Source organism: Trachurus trachurus (assembly GCF_905171665.1).
Source record: "Trachurus trachurus genome assembly, chromosome: 13".
NCBI lineage: Eukaryota > Metazoa > Chordata > Actinopteri > Carangiformes > Carangidae > Trachurus > Trachurus trachurus.
Window position 1 is genome coordinate 14,176,217 of NC_139892.1, and position 21,457 is coordinate 14,197,673.

The 21,457-nt window shown below is 42.4% G+C and overlaps 1 protein-coding gene across 2 annotated transcripts in view; it reads right to left on the reverse strand.

Annotated features, from left to right (window-relative positions):
• Positions 1-21,457, reverse strand: part of gdpd5b (glycerophosphodiester phosphodiesterase domain containing 5b) — a 52,069-nt gene that overhangs the window by 28,768 nt on the left and 1,844 nt on the right. For both annotated transcript variants that reach the window (XR_014595846.1, XM_083984869.1), the window contains exon 2: positions 5,383-5,562. Coding sequence is in view for 1 of the 2 variants with exons in the window: in XM_083984869.1 (XP_083840995.1) it covers positions 5,383-5,499 (117 nt within the window). In the remaining variant the exon portion in view is untranslated. The remainder of the gene's footprint in view (positions 1-5,382; positions 5,563-21,457) is intronic.

Consider the following 21,457-nt stretch of genomic DNA (forward strand, 5'->3'; position numbering starts at 1 on the left):
TACTCTTTACATTAAAACACACCACTAACCATCACACCCTCAGCCTCATCACTGAGTCAACTCACATCTGATTTATTGAAGCTCATGACCTTTCAAACTGACAGCTACTGGGAAGATGAGCGGACGTATGTGATCTGAAACACAAAATACTTGGTGGGTGGGGGGGGGGGTGTGTGAAAACATTAACTCTTTCGCGACCACACTAATTCCTCAGCACATCCGCTCAGGACCACATGTTTTTGGCTATTTGTTTACCTTTTATCTCACGTCGAACCGAACTATGTACGTCACCTAGAAACAAACGGTCTTCACGTGATTGAAGAGTGACTTTACAACGTGCTCCACGAAAAAACGGCGAGTTTTTCCGCCGTTTCGTTCGTGAGGACGAAGTAGAAGAAGAGAGCTGGGTTTCTCCAAAAACGGAGCTCCCGCTCTAGTTTCAGAGAAAAACGCACTTTTGTGTCAAGTGGCAATCTGCTCATTTTACCGGTACTCTGCAGTGTGGCATGTCTCCCAAATCATTTCTACGGCTAAATAAATATATTTGTAGGCATATCTGGGGGTGGCAGCCTGGAGAGCAGCGGTGCAGCGGTGTGGGTCTCTGGCTGCAGCGCAGCAGCTCCGGGACACTGCTGTGTGACTGACCGGCGATGAGTGCTCTGTGGCGGGGGCGGCCGGTCACAGCCCCCGCTGCAGAGCGCCCGCTCTGCTGCACAGCGCCGTGAAAACAGCCGTGATAACGGGCTTTCAGATCCGAGTCTCCAAACCATAAACGTTTGTAACAGCACCGGTAAAAGTCGCCACATTTGTCGTCGGTCGCTTTTGTCAAAAGAGGGTTTGGAAAGTCGCCAGATTCAGCGAGAAAGTCGCAACACTGTAGCCGACAGCCGCACAGCGCTGCAGGCTGTCCCCACAGCAGCATTCAAGGAGAACGATTACTCAAACAAAACCAAGATCACACAGTTTATAAAAAATATTATGTTTTGATTTTAGTTTAAAACAGTTTTACATATCAGAGGACTACCATATTCACACACAGGGTACCTCAGAGTGTCTATTATCGTAATCTGTAAAAAAACGGTTTTGACGAGTTTGCTCGTCAATGGTCGTGAACGTTCGGCAGGCTGTGACGAGTTAACTCGTCAATGGTCGCGAAAGAGTTAAAGGGATAGTTCACTCAAAATTGAAATTTCTCATTATCTACTCACCCTCATGTCGACTAAGGGCTGGGAGAAGTTTCAGAGTCCTCCGTGCCTTCTCTGAGTTACAGCGGGGCTCCGTGCAGCACTGCATGTCCATATGACGGTAGCGAACGGAGCTCACTTTTCTTCGTCCAAAAAGACACACCAAAAAACATCCAAATACCTCCATGCTGCTCGTCTGTAATGTCCCTCTTGTTTTAAATAAATCTATATTTTAAGCTTGTTTGTAGCAGAAGCTCCCAGTGTTGCTCTGCTGGAATCTCTCGCGATTTGCGAAGTCGTGAACTGGGTGTCAATGCAAATCGCGCAAGATTTGCACAGACACAGGCAAAGCAGTGAACTGAGACACTGGGAGGTTCCGCTACAAACAAGCTTAAAACATAGAATTATTTAATTTTTTTCGGAACAATTTCTCATGTCGGGGCTTCAATACAAGAGGGACATTACAGACGAGCACTATGGAGGTACAGTATTTGGATGTTTTTTGGTGTGTCTTTTTGGACGAAGAGAAGAGTGAGCCCCGTTTGTTACTGTCATATGGCAGTGCAGTACTGCATGTAGCCCCCTGTAACTCAGAGAAGGCACGGAGGACTCTGAAACTTCTCCCAGCACTTAGTCGACATGAGGGTGAGTAGATAATGAGTGAAATTTCAATTTTGAGTGAACTATCCCTTTAAATGCCATTAGAAATGAATGAATGCCAGTGATCCAAATAACTAATTTACGAGGATCGAGGGGAATCACTAACCTTCCTTCAAAAAAAACTCTTGAAACCAGGTGTCACTATAGTGTAAAGAACAACTGCTCGTTTGTCTGCCTCATCCAGGGCAAATGACGACCCAGGTGACCACTGACAAACAATGGCAGAGCAGCTTTGTTGCTATTTATGAAGCCTTTGTGTGACCAAATGGTAATGAGTGGCTAAATGGAAATACTTTCAATTATTACTGAGAGGCCAGATCAGCTTGCAGTGCATGACGTGCGGGCTGTCTTCCCTACAAAGCACCTTGAACACAAGGCAGAAGCAGCTTCGCCGAGACAGCCGGTCTCAACCTGAACGGCTCGTTACAGTGAACAGAGATGAAAAAAGGAGTGAAACGGCACGATCTTCTTCTGGATTATGAATGAGTCGACAATTGTTTCAACATGAGATTCTCAGTTCTCACGCTTCTGTGATTCGCGCAGGTTCCAGTTACATGTAGCCGATACCTCGTCCTTGATTGGTCACAGTTTGTTTACTGGGTTTGTTAAAGATGCAGTCTTATATAACATCACCTTGACCTGTGCCGTGTCGTATTCTCAATGGAAATGACAGCTTTCTGTTTCTAGTAAATGAACGGACTAATAAAAAATACTGCATTACACATTTCAGGACAAAACTATACGCCCTTAGCAGTGACTCAGTCCATTCTCAGTTCTTACTCATGATGTGAACAAGTTAAAAGAAAGTTGAAGGGGGGAAAATATATTGAGTCAACTGAACCGGCATGGCCTGCAGCCTGCAGAGTGCATGAGCCCAGAATGTGAGCTTCTTACACTTGAGTTAAGACGGGTGGGTGCTTTCCAGCAGCACACGGTCAAAACAAAAGGATGAGCGCCGTGAGCAAATAATGCTGACTCTGCATTATCCTGTCAGTTGGCCTGAAAGACAACCACTTGCAACAGGAAACAGAGCTACAAGGTGTCCAGTTTCCTGCGAACAGGGCAGCAGGGGAATCAATATCTCTTTATTTAGTTCTGCTATGCTTTTATATATAAGTGCTATCAATGATAATTACCCCTACAGAGTACCTGACTCCTGCTCCGTTCTGTTTAAAAGCCTCACTGCTGGGTTCATATGGGCCGTATATTTCCTTTTTTACATCTGTGTGTGTCAAGAGTGACATGAGTCTATTGTGTGTGTGTGTCCAAGGTTTCTGCTTGTCTACAGTATGGTATGTGGGCATAAATAAATCATCCAACCTTGTGTCTGTGTGCATGCGAGCACACACATGATTATACGCTTTGTGTCTGAGTTTGTTGCAGCAACATAACCCGTGTGTCCTTCCCAACTACAGAACAGGAGAGATTACGGGAAAAGGTCAGGACACAGGGCTCATCTTGTGTAGGCTGTGATACTTAACCTGGCATGTGCCTGACACTAGAAAAAAGAAAAAAAAAACCACACTGAACACTGCACGCAGCACATTCTTTGGTCGGGGGTTGAGTTTGACTGCACACTGTTAAATGCTAAAATAACAAAACATTATATATAAAAAGAATTTAGAATATATTATATATCCTGCACTTTTGTTGTTATTATATCTCCAACTATTTTCTGAAAACAATGGATACGGAGATTCAGTTGTATGAATGTAAGGCCTTATTTTAGTGTCATTGTCCTGTAACTGTCTGGGTTATTGTAATGTTTTTCATGTTATGTGTGTACCCCAGGAAGATAAGCAGCTTCATTGCAACAGCTAATGGGGATCCTAATAAACTTAAAGGGATAGTTCAACATCTTTGCAAATTGGCCCATTGCCATAATCCCTACAGTCTTAGGAGTAGGTTCGTTACCGGAGTTGTTTTCGAGGCAAATGCTGGAGACTGCTTGCTGAAAAACTGCTGCGATGAGGGAAACCAAGAAATCCCATGAGCCTTGTGGCTTGCGGCTCTGCTTCGCCGTTCTAAAAATAGCTTGCACCGACAATTAAAAGTAACGAACCTACTCCTACGACTATAGGGATTATGGCAAAGGGCCAGTTTGCCAAAATGTTGAACTGTCCCTTTAATAAACTGAACAACAATCAGTGTGTTCATGCTTCAGTGAAATAATGCACAGATGGCAGATGAATGCCATTTGACAGCCACTATATGGTAAAATAAAACCACATGCACAAAAAAAGAATAAATAATGAAAATATACTATGGGCATTTTTCTTCTTCTTCTTTTCTTTTCTTTTTTTTTTTTTAATCAAACTAATTAAAAATAACCCAGACGAGAAACAGTGGAGTATTTGTAATGTGGAATGAGCCTCTATGTGGCGAGCTCAAGGTTATTGAATGGAGGATAAGCCAGCAAGGACATATTTGGTCAAAGATAATTGTTCTTTGTAAATCAATGTTGAAAGACAAACATCAGTGTAGGGTATCTAGAGACCATGAGATGTAAGAGCACACTGATAGTCTGTCGACGCCAAACACAGACTGTGGACTACTGATTTCAGTGGGTCATTTTTTCCCCCCCTTTAGTAGTAGATTAAGAAACAGCACTTGTTGTAGCACTTCCTACACACAGCTGTGGAAAGACTAGACTTACATTAATGTAACAGCTACAGTAATAGCTTTTCAATTCAGCAGCTGAAGATCAGAAGTGGAATATGATGATTTTCTTGGACATTAGTATTATAAATGTTTATTGTTGTGTTATCAAAAAGACTTGAAACCCGGACAAGGTGAACAAAAAGTTTAAAAAAAAAAAAAAGAATAGGACATCAAGCTCTCCCAGAACAGCTGTGCAGTTATCGTTGAAAATGACCTTGACTGGATAAATTACACAGAGTGGAGTGATCAGCTCCCATTTGCTGCCAACCTAATGTGAGCACATGTGTGTGTACAGCTTATAATTATCTTGTGAGATAAATCGATGGCAAGGAAAGTCTCAACTCTGGTTTCTACTCGTTTACGCAACAATGTTTCCCACAATTCACTGAAACAGGGAAAAAGGTTATCAAGAATCTCCCGAAGGTAAAACTTGCATAAAACTGGAGGAGATGTGGGGGATTCAGATACAGGATGCTTTATCATACATGAAGGTCAGTCAAATGCCAATGTATGGTGCATTAACAGATTGGCTACTGAAGGTACTGACATGTATTCTCTAGTGACCATCCTTCACATATATTCACTCTATTGTCACTCTGTTACACCATGTCAGACCATGTTGTTGAAATAATTTGATAATGTGATTTATTCTTGATTGATAAAGTTTATGTCTTCTGTAATCATTGCACCTGGTCAACTGTGATTAATGATGTGTATAAATAGGAATAAAAGAGGAATGTGTCTAAAAAAAACAATATTATTACAACTTTATGGGCAACAGTGGATATTCTGTGAAAAAACAAAACAAAAAACAGCCACAATGTGTTTTGGTTAAATCACTAACAGCCACAAAAGGGGGTTTATCTCCTCCTCTCACCTTGGTAGTGTCATCATGGGAGCGTTGATAGCGTTTCCAGCGGCAACCATAGATCCCAGTGATACATGACAAACACAGCTGGCGCTCATAGACCTGGAGGGGTTGGTGTTTCACCATGCTCCTTCAGTCAGTCCTGGTCCTGCTTCCAGAGCTCTAACATCCCACTGACTAGGAAGGATCCTGTTGGAAGATATGAGGGGGGGGAAAAAAGAAAAGAAAAAGAAATGCAGAGATTGATTCAAACTGTTTGGGACTACAAAAGACACACTGGACAATCTGTGGAACAAACAGTAACTGGAGCAACATGTCTGGCACTTTGATAGAAAACACATGCTGGCTGGAGAAGCACCATTCTTTTGATGCAAAGCCAGGCTTCAAATTAAGACCTTGTTTCCCAGCTCTTGTTTCCAATGACAACTGAGGCTGCATAGAGCTTTCATCATCAATATGATCAAGGTTAAATTAAAAAAAATGAAAAAGATCATTTTGAAAAGGGCTTAGACAACAAACTCTCTATTAAACAGATCATTAAATTTCAGTAATCATGAATATATCACACAGTCACTACATATTTGGGCCAAAAGGCAGAGAGTAGGCGTTGTCTCTGCCTTTCATGCCAGGCCTGAAAAGAAAAGGCCAACAGGTGTAATGAGGGTGTTATGCAACAGAGACATTTTATGAAAACCCTTAAGCTTGCAGTATTAGAAAAAGAATGAATTAAATTAAAATAAACAAAACGAAAATCAATGCATACTGCTTCGTGAGCAAAAAACAACAACCACACTGGGATGCAGTGGAGCTAAACGTGCACACACAGGCCCTTCTCTCCTGCCTTTTCTAGATCCGTCTGAAAACTGGACAGTCTTTGCATCATTTAATTCCTTATCTAAACATTTGAGGCTAGAAAAAAAGGTTTGTAACAGGGATGCACCCTCCCCTGGTGCCTGTTCCAGCTTTACTACCCCCTCCTCGGTGTGGAGGAGCAGCAGAACACTGTGATACTTTGGAAAAAGCCCAGAACTCATCGCCCTCTTCTTCCCCACCGGCGCTGTTGTAACGACCACGCTACGACGTACCAGGCTCTGTGAGCTGTGAATATTCAGTCTTTCTCGTTCAGCTGCAGCTGACTCAGCACTGAAACTCTGCAATCAGCTATAATAACAATAATGACATTACAACAGTGCTGTTATCACAAGTTTACCTCACTCTCCAGGGACATGATGGGGCCTGTTGAGCTGTTGCTGCAGTTGCAAAACAAACACCTCAGTTCAATCTGGGGTTGAAAGTGCATATTGGTGTTAAACTGGCTGCATAATGAATGGTGTGAGAGTCAAACAGGATAAGTGAGAGCACATACACAGAAACAGGTCTCCATGGAGCGGTTTAACTGGAGATATTTCTCTTTATGTGGAGCTTGTGCAGCACAGCTAGCATGTGGCTAAGTCTCTTCTGATGCTTTCAGAGCCTTTCTGCATGTTAACAACACTCCTCCTGCTGTAATCAGGCTGTCTCAGGCTCTGGGCAGCTGCTCATTAGCATCTGCAGCAGTGGCCATGTTTCCTGTTATTAGTAAAACTGCTCTGCAGAGGGCGGGTCTGACCAGAGGGTATAATGAACCTGGCCCACCCCAGCAGCACCACAGCGCTCTTTGACAGCCCAATGTGCGGTGCTGGCTGCTCTGCGCCTACTAGGAAGTGTTATACAGAAGAAAAAGAAAACCAGAATGATCACGGTAAAACGTCACGAATGTTTGAAAAACAAAACCAAAAAGTTAAAAGTTCATAAAGTCTGACAACAACAACAACGACGACGCTGATCCAGCGCGTTCAACCGCTGACCGACAAACTCCAAACCAGACACGGACCGGAAGAATGCACAGACGCACAGTTTCATGTCCGACCGCTGTCCAAATACACTATGCACCAGCGTGTTATCAATAATCACCTTATCTTATCTGAGGTCCGCACCAATGCATTGGCCAACCTCTGGCTATCATGCAGCCAGCTTTACCAAGTAACAACACTGCAGTCTGAGGGATTTAGACCTTGATCAGATCAGGCACTACTTGACTACTGGCACAGCCATTATGCTTGTCAGACATTTCCTCTGAATAAACAATGTCTGTCGGGTGGATGGAGATCACAGCCGTTTGGAGGCAGGGAACAGTGTTGGGGGAATAAAACTAAAAGGCTGATAAAGTACATCCAGTAGTGACAAGCAGCCATATATATTGACTGTATATTTAACTCAGAGAGATCTTGATCAGATTATGCGTTTGGTTTTGTTAAAGGGATAGTTCAACATTTTTGCAAATTGGCCCATTGCCATCGAGGTAAATGCAGAGACTGCTTGCCGGAAAACTGGCCCTGACGGGAACGCACATCAGCTGTTTTGCATGAATTTAACTCTAAAACAACTCTGTCTCGTAACGTTCTGTTATTATCTCATAGCGTGGTGAATGTGCAGGTCACAACTTGTCCACTAGAGCGTTTTGGAGTTGTTGGATTGTGTATTTGATGAGTTTGAAAACCAAGAAATCCCATTAGCCTCCATAGCGTAGCTCTGAGCAGCTCACAGCTCTGCTCTACCGTTCTAAAAGTAGCTTGCACCGACAATTAAAAGTAACCTATTGCTAAAACTATAGGGATTATGGCAATGGGCCAATTTGCCAAAATGTTGAACTATCCCTTTAAAATATTTGGAAGAGACATCAAAAGTGTTTCCAGTATTGATCTATTTTATTTTAAATATACACTGGGGTCAATAAATAAAGTAGTAAGTGAGCTTGGCAGACCACTGAAACATTTAAAAAAGAACACAACTGTCAAATAAATATAAAATGTATTTTATTTTTAGTATATACGCCTATTTCAACCAGATTCAATTATTCCTGGTTGCCCTGAACTTCAGTAAAGGTTGCATATATTCACCAATTCCAAATATTAAGGAGACAGATATGGATGTGTGTCTGGGCATGCCGACCAAGCCCTTAAGACAAGATACAACTGTGCAGCCGACACACTGCAGCTCTGTTGGTGCGCTCATCAAGCCAAACTAATAACGGCTTTCAGTTGCTTGCTGTCATGTTGCTACTTGTTGACAAATTATAACGTTCAACCCTGAATCCGCAACGATGTCTCCGTGTTGTTTTAGCCAAGTGGTTCATGCGGTTTTTCGTCACAACATGTTTACCTCCAGAAGCTCGCACTCATGGCAGAGTCACAGCCACTTCTATCCTCAAAGTCAAAAATACCCCACACACCCCACTCACCGCCGCTACTTCAGTTGAGCGGCGCATCAAAACGCTCTTTAATTACAACTATTTGATCTAGGATGTTATCATAATGAGGCAGAGCGACATGGAGGCTCCAGATTTGTCACCTTGAAATGAGTGGCTCATCCTTTTTTTTTTTTTTTAAAGCTTGTGGTTAATAAACTCCAAACCTCTTCAGGGGTGTGTAAAAAGACAGAAGAAGAACTGCTTCAATTAATCCTTTTATCAGCATAATGTCCAGAAACCAATCAGTTAATGCGGCCCAATGGACTATTAAGTCTTGAATAAACTGGAATGAGTTGGCAAAAGGGAAGTTAATACAGCATGAGTGGTGATGTACTTACTGCACAGGGAGGAAATTTATTCATCCAAAGCTCTGAAGCACAACCATGTTTTGCCAACACGGATTTGAAACCGCTGACTGCCGTACATGCAGAAAAGTGAACACCATAAAGAAGTGTGAGCTGTGACTCACTGTGTTACACACATTATAGCTCAGCCACACAAAAAAAAACCTTACTCATGCTTAGTTGCACACCAGGTTTTATAATAAATGAATTCCCACTGTGTCGAGCTTTTTACACAAGCTGACAGCTTCACCTGTCAGACGGACTGCCCCTTTATAACTGAAACAGATTAACCAGGTGAAATCAACAAGTGATCAAAGCTTCTCTCTCCGCGGGGAGAATCCACCTTCCTAACATTTCTGTCCGTCACAAGTTGCCTGAACTTTTGATCGATATGAAGAAAAAGTTTTAAAGGGGGGTGTATAAAAATAATAAGAAAAGAAAAAACAAACTCCCCAAAATGGCTGCTGTCATCTCGTTTTCTGCTGCCTCATTTCCTCCAATCAAAGGCACGACGAGGGAAAACAGTCTGCAGGGGAGGAAATGCTTCAGCAGTTTCCCCTCGGCAGAAAGCAGTGTCTTCTTCTGACCAGGGAACTGAGGGAGAGGCCAAGCAGGAGAGCACTGTGGGACCGAGGGCCAACCCCACCGCTGAGAGAGATCCTTAAAGGAATAGTTCACCCAAACCCCCCCCCCCCCCCAAAAAAAAAAAAAAAAAAAACGATGAATCATTGTTACTTAACCACTGAAATCTACAGAGAATGGGGAAAAAATGACAGCACCACCTGCTCAATATCATGAAATCCCATTCAATGGACTAACGCTGTGAAGCTTATAATGTTCAGTCACAAACTCTGTCAGGAAGATAATTGTTATATTCTCTTATAAACAAACCCGTGATTTGTTTGAACGCTGTGGGGCGTATACTGTTCTTGTATCGGACTGTGTTATAGTGCGATCTGCTCATGATCACATATAATTAATGACTTGAAACAACAGCTGTGACTGAAGTGATGCGTCACAAAGGGTTAAGTGATGTTTCTGTATGTCAATAGTGAGTGACTCCAAAATGAGAAAAAAAAACAGGTGATGCGCATACGTAGGACCAAAAGTCACTTTAACAGACCATTTTGGCCTGCAGTGCATACTGTAATAAGTGGTAAATATGTATTACAAAGTAGAATTTTCCTTGACTCAGTGATCAGAAGTAGTAATAGTAAGGACCAAAATTAGATGCAAACACCTTTGTAAGTCTTAGTCTCTTATAAACCTGCGATGCAATATGGAAATATGTAGTCTTCTGAAATTTGGCCTCCAGTTGATATGCATGACCCTGTGCCATGTTTGAATGATCTGAACTGCTTATTGAGATGTGCTATGGATACCAACTACCAAAGCACCATCGAAACCATGTGGCATCACAAGATGCCTGTAAGGGAAGGGAATTGATTAGTGACACAAGGGTGATAAAAGCCATTATGGCATGCAGTGAGAGTCATTATATGGGAGCAGTCCAGAGCTCTCACTATGGAGAGACTTGGCAACATTTAATAAGATTGCGTCATGAAAAGACACATCATCGCACAAGCAGAACTTTGGTTCGTAAAAGCTCAAACTATCTCATTCTACCATTTAATCTAAACAAACCATTGTTGCTGCTTTCTGTGAAGTAAATCCTGTGACTTCCTGTTCTCTGTAGGACAGACCTGCAGCAGCAGACTCCAAGTTTTAGATCAGTAGATGTGCAAGTTTTACATAAACTGTCCATTGATTCAATCATTACATTGTTTTGTCATTGAAACAATGCAGGAAATGTAAAATCCATGAGGGGAAAATTAATGACTTCAAGTGCAAAGAGTAATTTAATGTATAAATGATGTCACGAGGCCGCATTGCAGCCACTGTAGTTACCAGTTCAGCAAATCTGTGCTAAGCCTCACGCTGCTTTCTTTAATTCCTCTTGCCATGAGACAAAGCTGGTTGAGTTTCCTGGGAAACTAAAAATCTAGAGAGACGTGCTCTCAACCGGCCAGGCACAGGCTGCATAATGTGTGAGTATGTGTACTGTACAATACAATAGTGACTTCAGCTTCAGGTGAAGTGAAAGGAAAACTACTGTCCCAAAACTGATTGGGTTAAATCGAGCTCATACATAAAGCAGAGCTGATCAAACAAAAAGAGGAGGCCTGGGCTCTATTAAAACAAGTTAGACTACAGAGAGCATGCAATAAAACAGAGGCAAGCTCAGCATGAAGCTCCCAAAAAGTTTTCCTTTGCTGTTCATTTTCTTTCTTTTCCACTGTATCATAAATTAATAAAACCATGATATTACTTTTGGCCTCTGCTCCTCCATAATGCAGTGTACAGTGTAATCCAAATAATAACATAATCTCTGCAGGAGTGCCAGCCCAGCGCCCGAGAGGTCAATTGTAAGGTATGCACAATAATGCGTACAGTCAACTCTGTTATAAAGAACAGACTGTGAAATCCTAAGTAACCATGCATTTCATAAACAGCCATGTGGCAAACGCTATAAGAAAAGCTGAGATAATAAGCCTGCGTCCACCTCGTCAATAAGCTCATACACTGTCTAAATTACTTCTGAGGCTCTCAAAGCAACTGTTTCATTTGGTTCCTTTCACCTGTATGATGAAAACAATAATCAGCCAAACAAGCTCTATCCATCATCCTGAGCCAACAGACTTCAATAACACCCCCATCAATAATCATGGGGATGATGAGCGGAGGATTTCAAGTCTAAAACATCAATTCAGCTGCTCGATATGAGGCCACAAGCCATCAGGCCGTAGCCTGTAGGTTGTTGTTTTTTTCGAAACAAACTTCAAATCTTTGAACATTAATGATTCCTCCGACGTCAAACGAGTGTGCACGCATAAAGTCAACAGCATCATAAACAAGACGGGGGAAGAACATCGCAGGATTAACTTTGTGGGAACACATGCTTGATGTGCATGTTTTTTTTTTCCAGGCACCAGCGCTTCCCCCTTTGCTAAGCTAAACTGAAAGAATAAGTTTTCTCTCCCACTTTCTTCTCCATTTTGAAGAAAATAAAGATATGATGCAGATATGATGATGTTTTTGATAACACTTAATAATAAGTACACAGTATTAAGCATTAAATAATTATAGTTTATAAACCCAGGTAATTACTCATCATTGATAAGCACTATACTACATACTAATGGGTATTCATGCGTTATAAATGAAGAAATCAGTATTTATTAATACTTAACTAATGCTTAATAGTGTGTACTTACTTATTATAAAGTGTTACCCAGTTTTTAAAGTTTCCACAGCTTGTTTATTCTTTAATTTGTGTATTTGTAAAGAGTTAAAGCAGAAGTAAGCGATCCGGTCGTTTTGGCTAACTTCTTGTCAGCCGATGGAGTTAGCAGTCCCCGCCCTCGTTCCTATGTCACCACATTCACGCGCATCCCTTGGCTGCACACACAGAGAGGACCGCCCCTTTATGCCGTTCTCTCTCCTCATTGGATAAAGGTTGTAGGATACAAGGAAAGTTTTCTCCTCGGCTTACAGCAGAGCAGAGTGACTGACAGACCCGTGTTTCAGACCAAACACTCTATGTAAGTGATTGCTGTCGGAACATATAACTATTTCATGTTACTTCATGATGATTTCATGATGTGAAAATCACAATGCAACTTATGGGATCACAATCATAATAACCATAATCTTGGATCTAACGTATTCAATAGATTTCTTTCGATTAGCACTGTGAGCTGTTCATGCCCGCTTCATATTGGAAGCCTCTACATTTCCCAGCTATAACAATGTTGGCATGTTTCCATACAGTTATCTTAAATGCCTGCCATAAATATTATCAGGTCAACATAAATTATTATCATGATCCTGACCATAGCCCAATATATATCACTCCCATGAGCAGTGTGGTGTGTGTGTGTGTGTGGTAGACAGAGGATTGATGCCCACAGCTCCCGCTCGCTCTGAGTCTGACAATAAGTCCCACCACAAACCATTTGAAAATTGCCCTGTCAGCTGCTGTGGCCGTCAGTGACAGCTAACACACACACACACACACACACACACACACACACACACACACACACACACACACACACACACACACACACACACACACACACACACACACACACACACACACACACACACACACACACACACACACACACACACACACACACACACACACAAGAAAGGTGATTTGCGATACTGCAGAAAACATCAGCTTCCCTATTCAGACCAAGATCCACATGGCGAGAGTGGAACTGACCAACACCATAAAATCCACAACCTGCATGATATTTAATTTTCCAGCTAAGTAAAGTACTTAGTTTTATGCATCTATGTGGGAATCTGGTGTTCAAATTAACTGGGCATTATGATAGCTTCAGCAGACAAATGACTGATCTATGATAGAAAGAATCAGTCCCATCCATTGATTTCACTTTGTTAGGGCCACCAAGGGTGACCATGCACCTATAAAAAGGGAGGTGTTACAATTAGCGGGCTGCTTTCACAGGATATTGAACGATCAAGGGAGCAGTAATGATTAGTTAATGACATGCAAGCACAAGGCAAGTTAGTAAGCACTGACAAAGCAGAATAAAGTGCATCCTGACTAACAAGCAGTTTGCATTGGTGTTAGGAAAAGTTGATGTCAGGAAAATCATTCAAGGTCTTCACTCAATTCTAGTTGTCCCCCCCCCCCCCCCCTTATCTGTGCATTTCTATACTCAACTACAAATGGCTACCTGCTTTCACTACATGAATGTGTATAATTAATCTTTTTAAAGTGTTTACTTCATACATGTTGAATGAGATGCCACTGGCAGATAATCAAGGTGATTAAGACATTCATCGTTTATCTTTTGTGCAGATGTAGCAAATACACTGGCCAAGTGCAAAGCTGTGATGTGGTGTCTTTATAAATGAACTTTTCATTACAAGTTTTCTCTGCAGCTGAACATTGTTTCTTGCCCAGAGTGGGTGCAGGCGACTGACAAGAGTTTTGGCCGTGATTTTCAATACGCTCTCTTGAGCGGTGCTACATCTTCAGGGCAGATTGAAGGCTGCAACGAGTCCCTATGGAAATTGATGGTGCAGGATGTGTGGCTATAGCTGGTTAGCATTAAGAACTTCAATTTTATGCTGCAGCTTGCAACATTTCTTCTTTCCTGCCAAGTAGACAGCTTTTTACATCATTTACATTTATACAGTAAATGTGGGAGAACGAAAGAGGGAGAGACAGGGGCACTGCAACACTGCTCTGTTGGCTGGAAGTCAAACTGTGGACGTTTGTGGTTACGCGGTATGCAGTTTAACCATTGCGCTACCAAGGCGAACACTGCAGCTCCTGACAAGAAGAGGGGGAATGAGAGGCGACACCTCTGCTGGTCCTTTGCCGGAGTTGGTTTCTTTGAAGTCAGCTTAGTGCATTTTCAGAATAATATTCCTTCGACCTATCATAAAACTGAAAGCAGCCTCATCTATAGGCATTAAAGCCCTGAGGCACAATGAATATTCAGAAACATGAATCAATGTTGAAGTTTCTCATCTCCAGCTCTCAGCGCTGATGACAGCAAGGTGTAAAAGTGGGGAGAAAAAAAGCATTCAACACATACTTGTTGAGAGCTGCTGCTGCCAGAACGCTCTGTCCCAACAAATGAGAATAGAGGGGTGTTGCAGAAAGGCTCACATAAGGACTGTCAGGTGTTAATGGGTCATGTTCACGATAATGAGACGATGATTATGTCATAATGTCCCTTTAATTACGGTCATAATTGCTGAAACTGACAAAACCAATTAAGATAACAATAATCTTGTGCAACTATTCTCTATGGAAAAAAAGGCTAAAGAAAAGGCACCATGTTGATATAAGTAGTTAACAGATGACCTAAGGGAGTGGACAGCTTGATGGAGCACTTGAGATCTTCTTGTGGCCAACTACGCCGAGCACTCATTGCAGCATCTTACAAAAATCATATGTTTAATCGACCATTAAACCATAGATTTAAAAAAAAAGGCACAATACAAGGCTGTGCAATGCCAGATAGTGAGCAGTGCTGCTGTAAGATCAACGCCAGCTGCAGACCAAGAATTACTGTGAGGAGAGATACTATGCAGACTGACCAACGGCGACAAAATAAACAGAATTAGTAAGAGCTGGGGGAGCGGGGAGGGTTCGAGAAACATCCAGACAATCTGACACTTCCCATCTCCCTGCTCATCAGACTGACAGCCCATCAATCTGAGAAAAAAAACCAAATATGGGTCAGAAATAATCCAGAGAAAAATTAATCTAATCACAATCCATCAGCATCTTCAAATTAGAAAATTGACAGCAGGAAGAAGAACTGCCACGACTGTCATTCATTCCCATTATCGGAGCAAAACAAAATTAAACGACTGAGAAGGAAATCCACCAAGTCATTTCAATGTGGATGAAACAACAAGAGGTTTAAGTGGGTCAAGTGACATTTGGAGATATCACTCTCATTTTTCATCTGGAGATGAAAGTAATTGTAAAAAGGAGTGGGATTCATCTCGCAGTGTGCAGCCACCTTCAGCGGCTGAGGGTTTCAGAGAAAATGCAGTTTGTTGGAGGAGTATATTTGGTTTGATGCAGACGTATAAGCTGGAATGTGGCTGCGGGGACAGAACTTGGCAAAGAAATGTGGCTACAGAAAACAATAAAGCCATATTAGGAGCTTTATGGAGCCTTGTGGGTGAAGGGGGATTGGTCATTACTGACTTACGCGTTTCAAGCACTGTAAATGCTTTGCCCTTTGTGGGGTTCAAAGCTTCCTGCTGTGAGGTGACAGCGCTCTAACCTCTGATCCACCATGCCAGTGTTTAAGCAGCTGATGCTGTGTGGGTTTGAATAATTAGCACTTTTAAAAGACAGGATGACGCCAGCTCTTGTCTGTTCAATGTATATTTGCACCACGCTTTCTCATCTCAACAGGAACAACAACAACAACAACAACAGCAGCAGCAGCAGCAGCAGCCTGTGATTTTGGTTGTCTGGAGGGAAAGTGAGAGGAGGCATTGAGAGAAGAGGAGGTGGATCCCACAGGAAGGACGTGTATGGGAAAGACAGAGCTGAATGTCCATGATCCCTACACAAACCTCTGAGCCAATAAGTATCCATAGATTACAGTTAAAAGCTATGGCTTCGGTGATATTCAAGGGATCAAGAAAGATATTAACATCGCCAGGGGACTGTGAATGTCTGAAGTGAAATCTGATTAATTTTTAAAGCCCCAGTATGTAACTTATTTGGCTTTTTATTAGCAAAAATTAAATATTGCTTTCATAAATACGTATTTCACTGAAGTCGAGTCACAGCCGCATACAAATGAAAGCTTTCTGGTACCTTAGAATGAGTTGTTACAAGTCGTTACAAATACATAAGTGGGCGACGCACCGAACCGAGGCGGCCATGTTGCATCGCCATTTTTTACGTTGAGTGGCAGCGTGACCGCAGGTAACCATAGAAACTCACCGGAGCTGTCGGCTCGGGGAGAAAGTTTTCCAGGTAGCGCCTGTTAAAACTGTCACCACTGTGTAGTGTGAGGAAGGACGGAGGCACTGGTGCAGTCAGGCAGACGGCCGTCGGCAAACCAACCGGATGTCATTTTACTCGACGAGAGAAAGACGGTAAAACGTGGGTCAGGTAAACAATGCGACATCACCATGACAACATATCGTCACGCCTGTATTGTTTTGCCTCGTGCTGGCGGACCACTTGTTTACATAGACGCTTGTTTATCCTGTTACATGCAGCGTCTGTTGTCTGTCTGACGTCTGCCCGATTTCACATGAATGCAAAATCAAGAATACGTTCCGATATGCTGCAGCACCGCTAGATGGGGGTAATTCCCTACATATTATACCTTTAATAGAAAAGTAAAATTGTCGGTCCGCTGGTGATGATAGATTAAACTCACCAAATCAGAAAAGTCAACAATCCTCTTGGAACAATGGATGTCTGTTCTGTACTATGTTTTATGGCAATGCATTATGTATTTGTACAAGATATTTCTCCCTGGACCAACTGATACTGCCATCCATAAAACCACGCTGCTCACCTGGATAAAACTGTAATGCAGCTAAGGAGGCTATGATTTGTGATCCTAAGTTAAGCAACAAAAAGTTACACCAAGAGTGCAAAGGTGAAAAGCAGTGTTTTCTGTTTCTAAAGCATGTGTAGAAAGCCAAGGCAGAGGGATAAAGATGGTTTTTGGAGGAAGAAAGACAGAGATTTGCCTCTTTTATCAAACCAACTTGTGTGTGTTGGTGTTGTTACCAGCAACATCTGGATCATATAGTCAAGCTTTATATGAAGAGGTTTCTTTTTAATCAGCTTTATAGCCTCCCTTTCATCTGGATTTGATCTTCCCTCTTGCTGATTATTAAAGCTCCAATATTGAAAAGTGAACTAAAGGTTTAAGCTTCTGTGTCCAACTCACCTGGCATATCAGCAGCCTCCATTAAAAAGCCGGTTCCATCTACCCGAGCACATAATTGTTAATTCACCTAACTGCTCATAAAATGGTCCATGCGTTTGGGAATCAAATGGAAAAAAGCTATGAAAATCCTCATTTTTATACATCAAAAGCAACAGACACAGCACTTCACAATCAATTTTAAGAGTTATTCAAACTTCTTTTCAACCAAGGCTCCAGTTAAATTTGTTATACAGTTCCCTAAACTCACAATGACTTTGCTCTCCAAGCTGCTTTTGCCGTGATTTGTCAACAGCAGCATGGGCAACCTGTCAAAAATCACTGTAACAATCAATTGCTGTGAACCATTGACTCTCTATAGCCAATCTGTGTCATCATGTTTTCACAGAAGCAGACAGCATTCAGGTTTTCGGGGTCATTTAGATGATTAGTTCTTTGGGGCAGCCAAGTTGCAGGAGTGAAACCCCGTGACTGTAATGAAAACTAAGTGCCTTACATTTCATGGCACACGATTGTAGTGCTGCCTGGCAGAACTATTTGGAAATGTATTTTCCCGTAACTCAACCTGGTGGGGAGCCCGCTAAATCCATTTACTATCATCCTCCTGCTTCAAGACGCATGAAAGTCAGAGCAGAGGGAGTTATGTCAGGAGCCCTCGTGGTCTACCTGCCTACCTGCCCGTCTGTCTGCCTTTTGGAGTCGAGAGCCCGTATTCTGGGGCCGGTTCCCAATCATAGGTGATACTGTAGTGCTGATACTGTGGCCTGGAAAGCAAACAGCTGACAAAGACATCCGTGGCATGCAGAGACACGGTGGGAACCATTGTTGTACTGTGTGCAAATGGACTACTCCATTGGCTCAGCTCACTCAGGCCTCTTCGGTCTGAATGTTTTTCATGGCCTGGAGGAAAAAGGAAAAAGTGGGTGGACTGGTATATTTTATTAAGGTGCCATCTGTATGTCTGCATGAGGGCTCTTCACCACCATCTGTGTGTTGACATTACACCAAGCTCTGTCCTCTACTGTGACTGCTGTCTGGGCCGCGAGGCAGGGCCAGACGAGCAGGTGCTGTCATGGCGAACTTGGCTTTCTGAGAGAGAGATAGAGAAACGCTGTTTTCTCCTTATGAACTTTTGGCTTCTTCGATTCTATTATATTGACACAAACGCAGGAAAACTGTTTTTCCCAACAGCAAAACAGCAGTAAATACAAACACAGCACATCTGAAATGAACTCTATGACCATGAGGACGTTGAAATAACCTGAAAAACTGCTCTCCTTCTTGACATTATAATGTTAAACACTTCTTATTTAAAAGGGTGATACAGTCCAGAGACACGTGAGGCACCTAAGATATTAAAAGTATAGAAAGGCTCACTCACTCTAGTGTTAAATGTACCTTTTCCTCATAAGTCAAGGTTTGAACTGAGTGGTGGTGGTGGTGGGCCTTAGATGGTTGGAAGATTAAGAAGAATGAAAGAAAAACAAGCCGACTCAGTCAAGGAGGTATTGTTGCCTTCTTTCAAAGGGGAACCTCGGCTTTGACAAAATAACTGTGCACCTCCCAGTTTGTCTGAGCGCTGGGCTTTGAAGAGGGCTCACATTGCAAAGTAGCAAAAGACAGTGAATCAAAACCTGTAACGCTCCTATGGGAGTTAAATTAATAGCAAGTGGCCATGGAAATTTGTACCTGCGTACTGTAAGTAAGGTGAAGCAGCACTTACAGGCTTGCATTCGACAACAATTTGTCACAACCCATTGGCCTCAGAGTAAACTTGTTCAAAGGGATCTGCAGGATCTGCTATGCATTGCAAATATCAAGCGTGTTTGACACAGAGGGGACTTATTTGGGAACAGCAGGGCTGCAACCTTCTTGGATGACAAAGGATCTACAGCTCAGCAACCCCCCAGCCTATTCTGCTCTTTGATAGATTGAAAGCTGAAAGATGCTGACTAGATGTGTATTACCACATGCAGACAAAGAGCCCGACACGTCTCTTGGTTTTGCGGATAAACCAGTGTATTTCACCAATTTCAGATCATATTCAGTCGGCGTAAAGATTGTTCTCAGAGCCTTATGAAGCAAGGTCTCGCTTTATATGAATGCACAACATCACCTAATCTATTTTATTCATCTATGTTACCATGACACTTCAGCATCTATAAACATCACAGAGCCATACCAAGTCTCACTGCAAACTCTCACATGCTGCCACTCCTCGACAACAAATCGACTTTAGGTGTTACGAGCATATGCGGCATTACAGCGCTATTGACACTCTCCCAAGGTGGTGAGAAATGTATTGGCAGATGGAAAACATTGGTCGCAGTAAAGAAGCAGCATGACGTACACTAGTACAGTGGAAATTATAGTCCTCTTCTGAGCCAAGGTTTTTATGAACACAGCTTAGTTTGCACCCATGTTTTTTTTTTCTCAGACTCATGAAATCTTTAAATCCAAATTTCATTATCATGTCCTTTTAAATGTTTGCTATTTCTTAATCTTCACAGAGTGAAACCACAAAGACATCCGATTTTTTTTTCTTGTGGGTGCTGCAAATTAATAGCAATGCTTTCAGATGTGTGCGAGCTCTTTGTGGAGCTTCATTATCCTTACTTGGGGGGATAGGCAAAGAAGATGAGTGCAGCGAGAATAGTGTGAGAGAGATGGAGACGGAGGAAAAAGACAGAGAGTGCTGGACTTGACTTCATTGCTTCAGGGCAGCCAGCAACAACGGGTCATTTTTTTCTTTTTTTACAACTCAGACCCACGCTCCCTCTGGATAATTCTGCAACCGTTTGACTGATCATCCAGATGTGTTCCTCCTCTGGTAGGCTATATGAAGTGAGCGAGCAAACCATCCTACAGGATATATGTGATGCAGGATGAGCACTGGTACTGGTTTCTCTTCTTAGAAAAAGCTATTTCAAGATACAGGACACAAACATATAAATACTGTTGGATAAGCAGGACAAAGCAAAGAGTGGCTGCGGCACAGAATCAATTCTCAGCTCAAAAGGGAAACAGGGTCAGCCTCTGTCTACACAGTGCAACCCTACATGTCTAAATTAGGAGCACAGCTAAACTACATTCACACACTTTATTAGGAACAACTATGAACCTGCTTCTTTGCTGCAATTATCCACTGGGCCAGTGACAGCAAGTTCATGTCAAACATGAGAATGTAGGGGAAAAGAAATTGATCGTAGCGACTTTTGACTGTGGTATAATTGCTGGCACCAGACAGGCAGACTGCTGACCTGCTGGGATTTTCATTCAGCCTCTCTAGAGTTGTTTTGGGGAAAAAAGGTCAAAGGAGAATGGTTCACACTGACAGAAGAGCCATGTCGACTCAGATAACCACCGTTTACAACTGTGGCGAGAGGAAAAGCATCTCAGAATCCACAGCACGTCAAAACCTGCAGATGGATGAGCTACAGTACAGCAGCAGGAGCGTGGATTCATGAATCCAACCTGACCTGCGTGTCAACAGTTCAGGCTGGTGCGGTGGCAGTGGTGGCAGTGGTGGTGGTGTATAGTGCAGGGAAGCTTCTCTTGGCACTTTGAACCCTATAAAACCAATCAATCATGATTCAAATTCCACAGGTTATTGCTGTTGACCACGTGCGGCCACAGCTTATCATCTCCTAATGGCTACTTCTTCAACCATGATAATGCACCGAAAGAAAAACTCGTCTCAAACAGCAACTACTTCAACCTAAATCCAAGAGAACACCTTTTAAGATGTGTTAGAAGCAGCTGAACGACGTGCATCTTAAAAACCTGCAAAGATGCTTCGATGCAGTCACGTCAACATGAAGCTGAATCTCAAAAGGAAAGTTAAACTATCCAACTGAAGTGGATTACTGCTGTGAATTAAAGCACACCACATCCCTCGCCGTTCCAACCCATTACATCTGCTTTTACTCCTCTCCCATTTCCTCTCTTAAAATAACATTTAT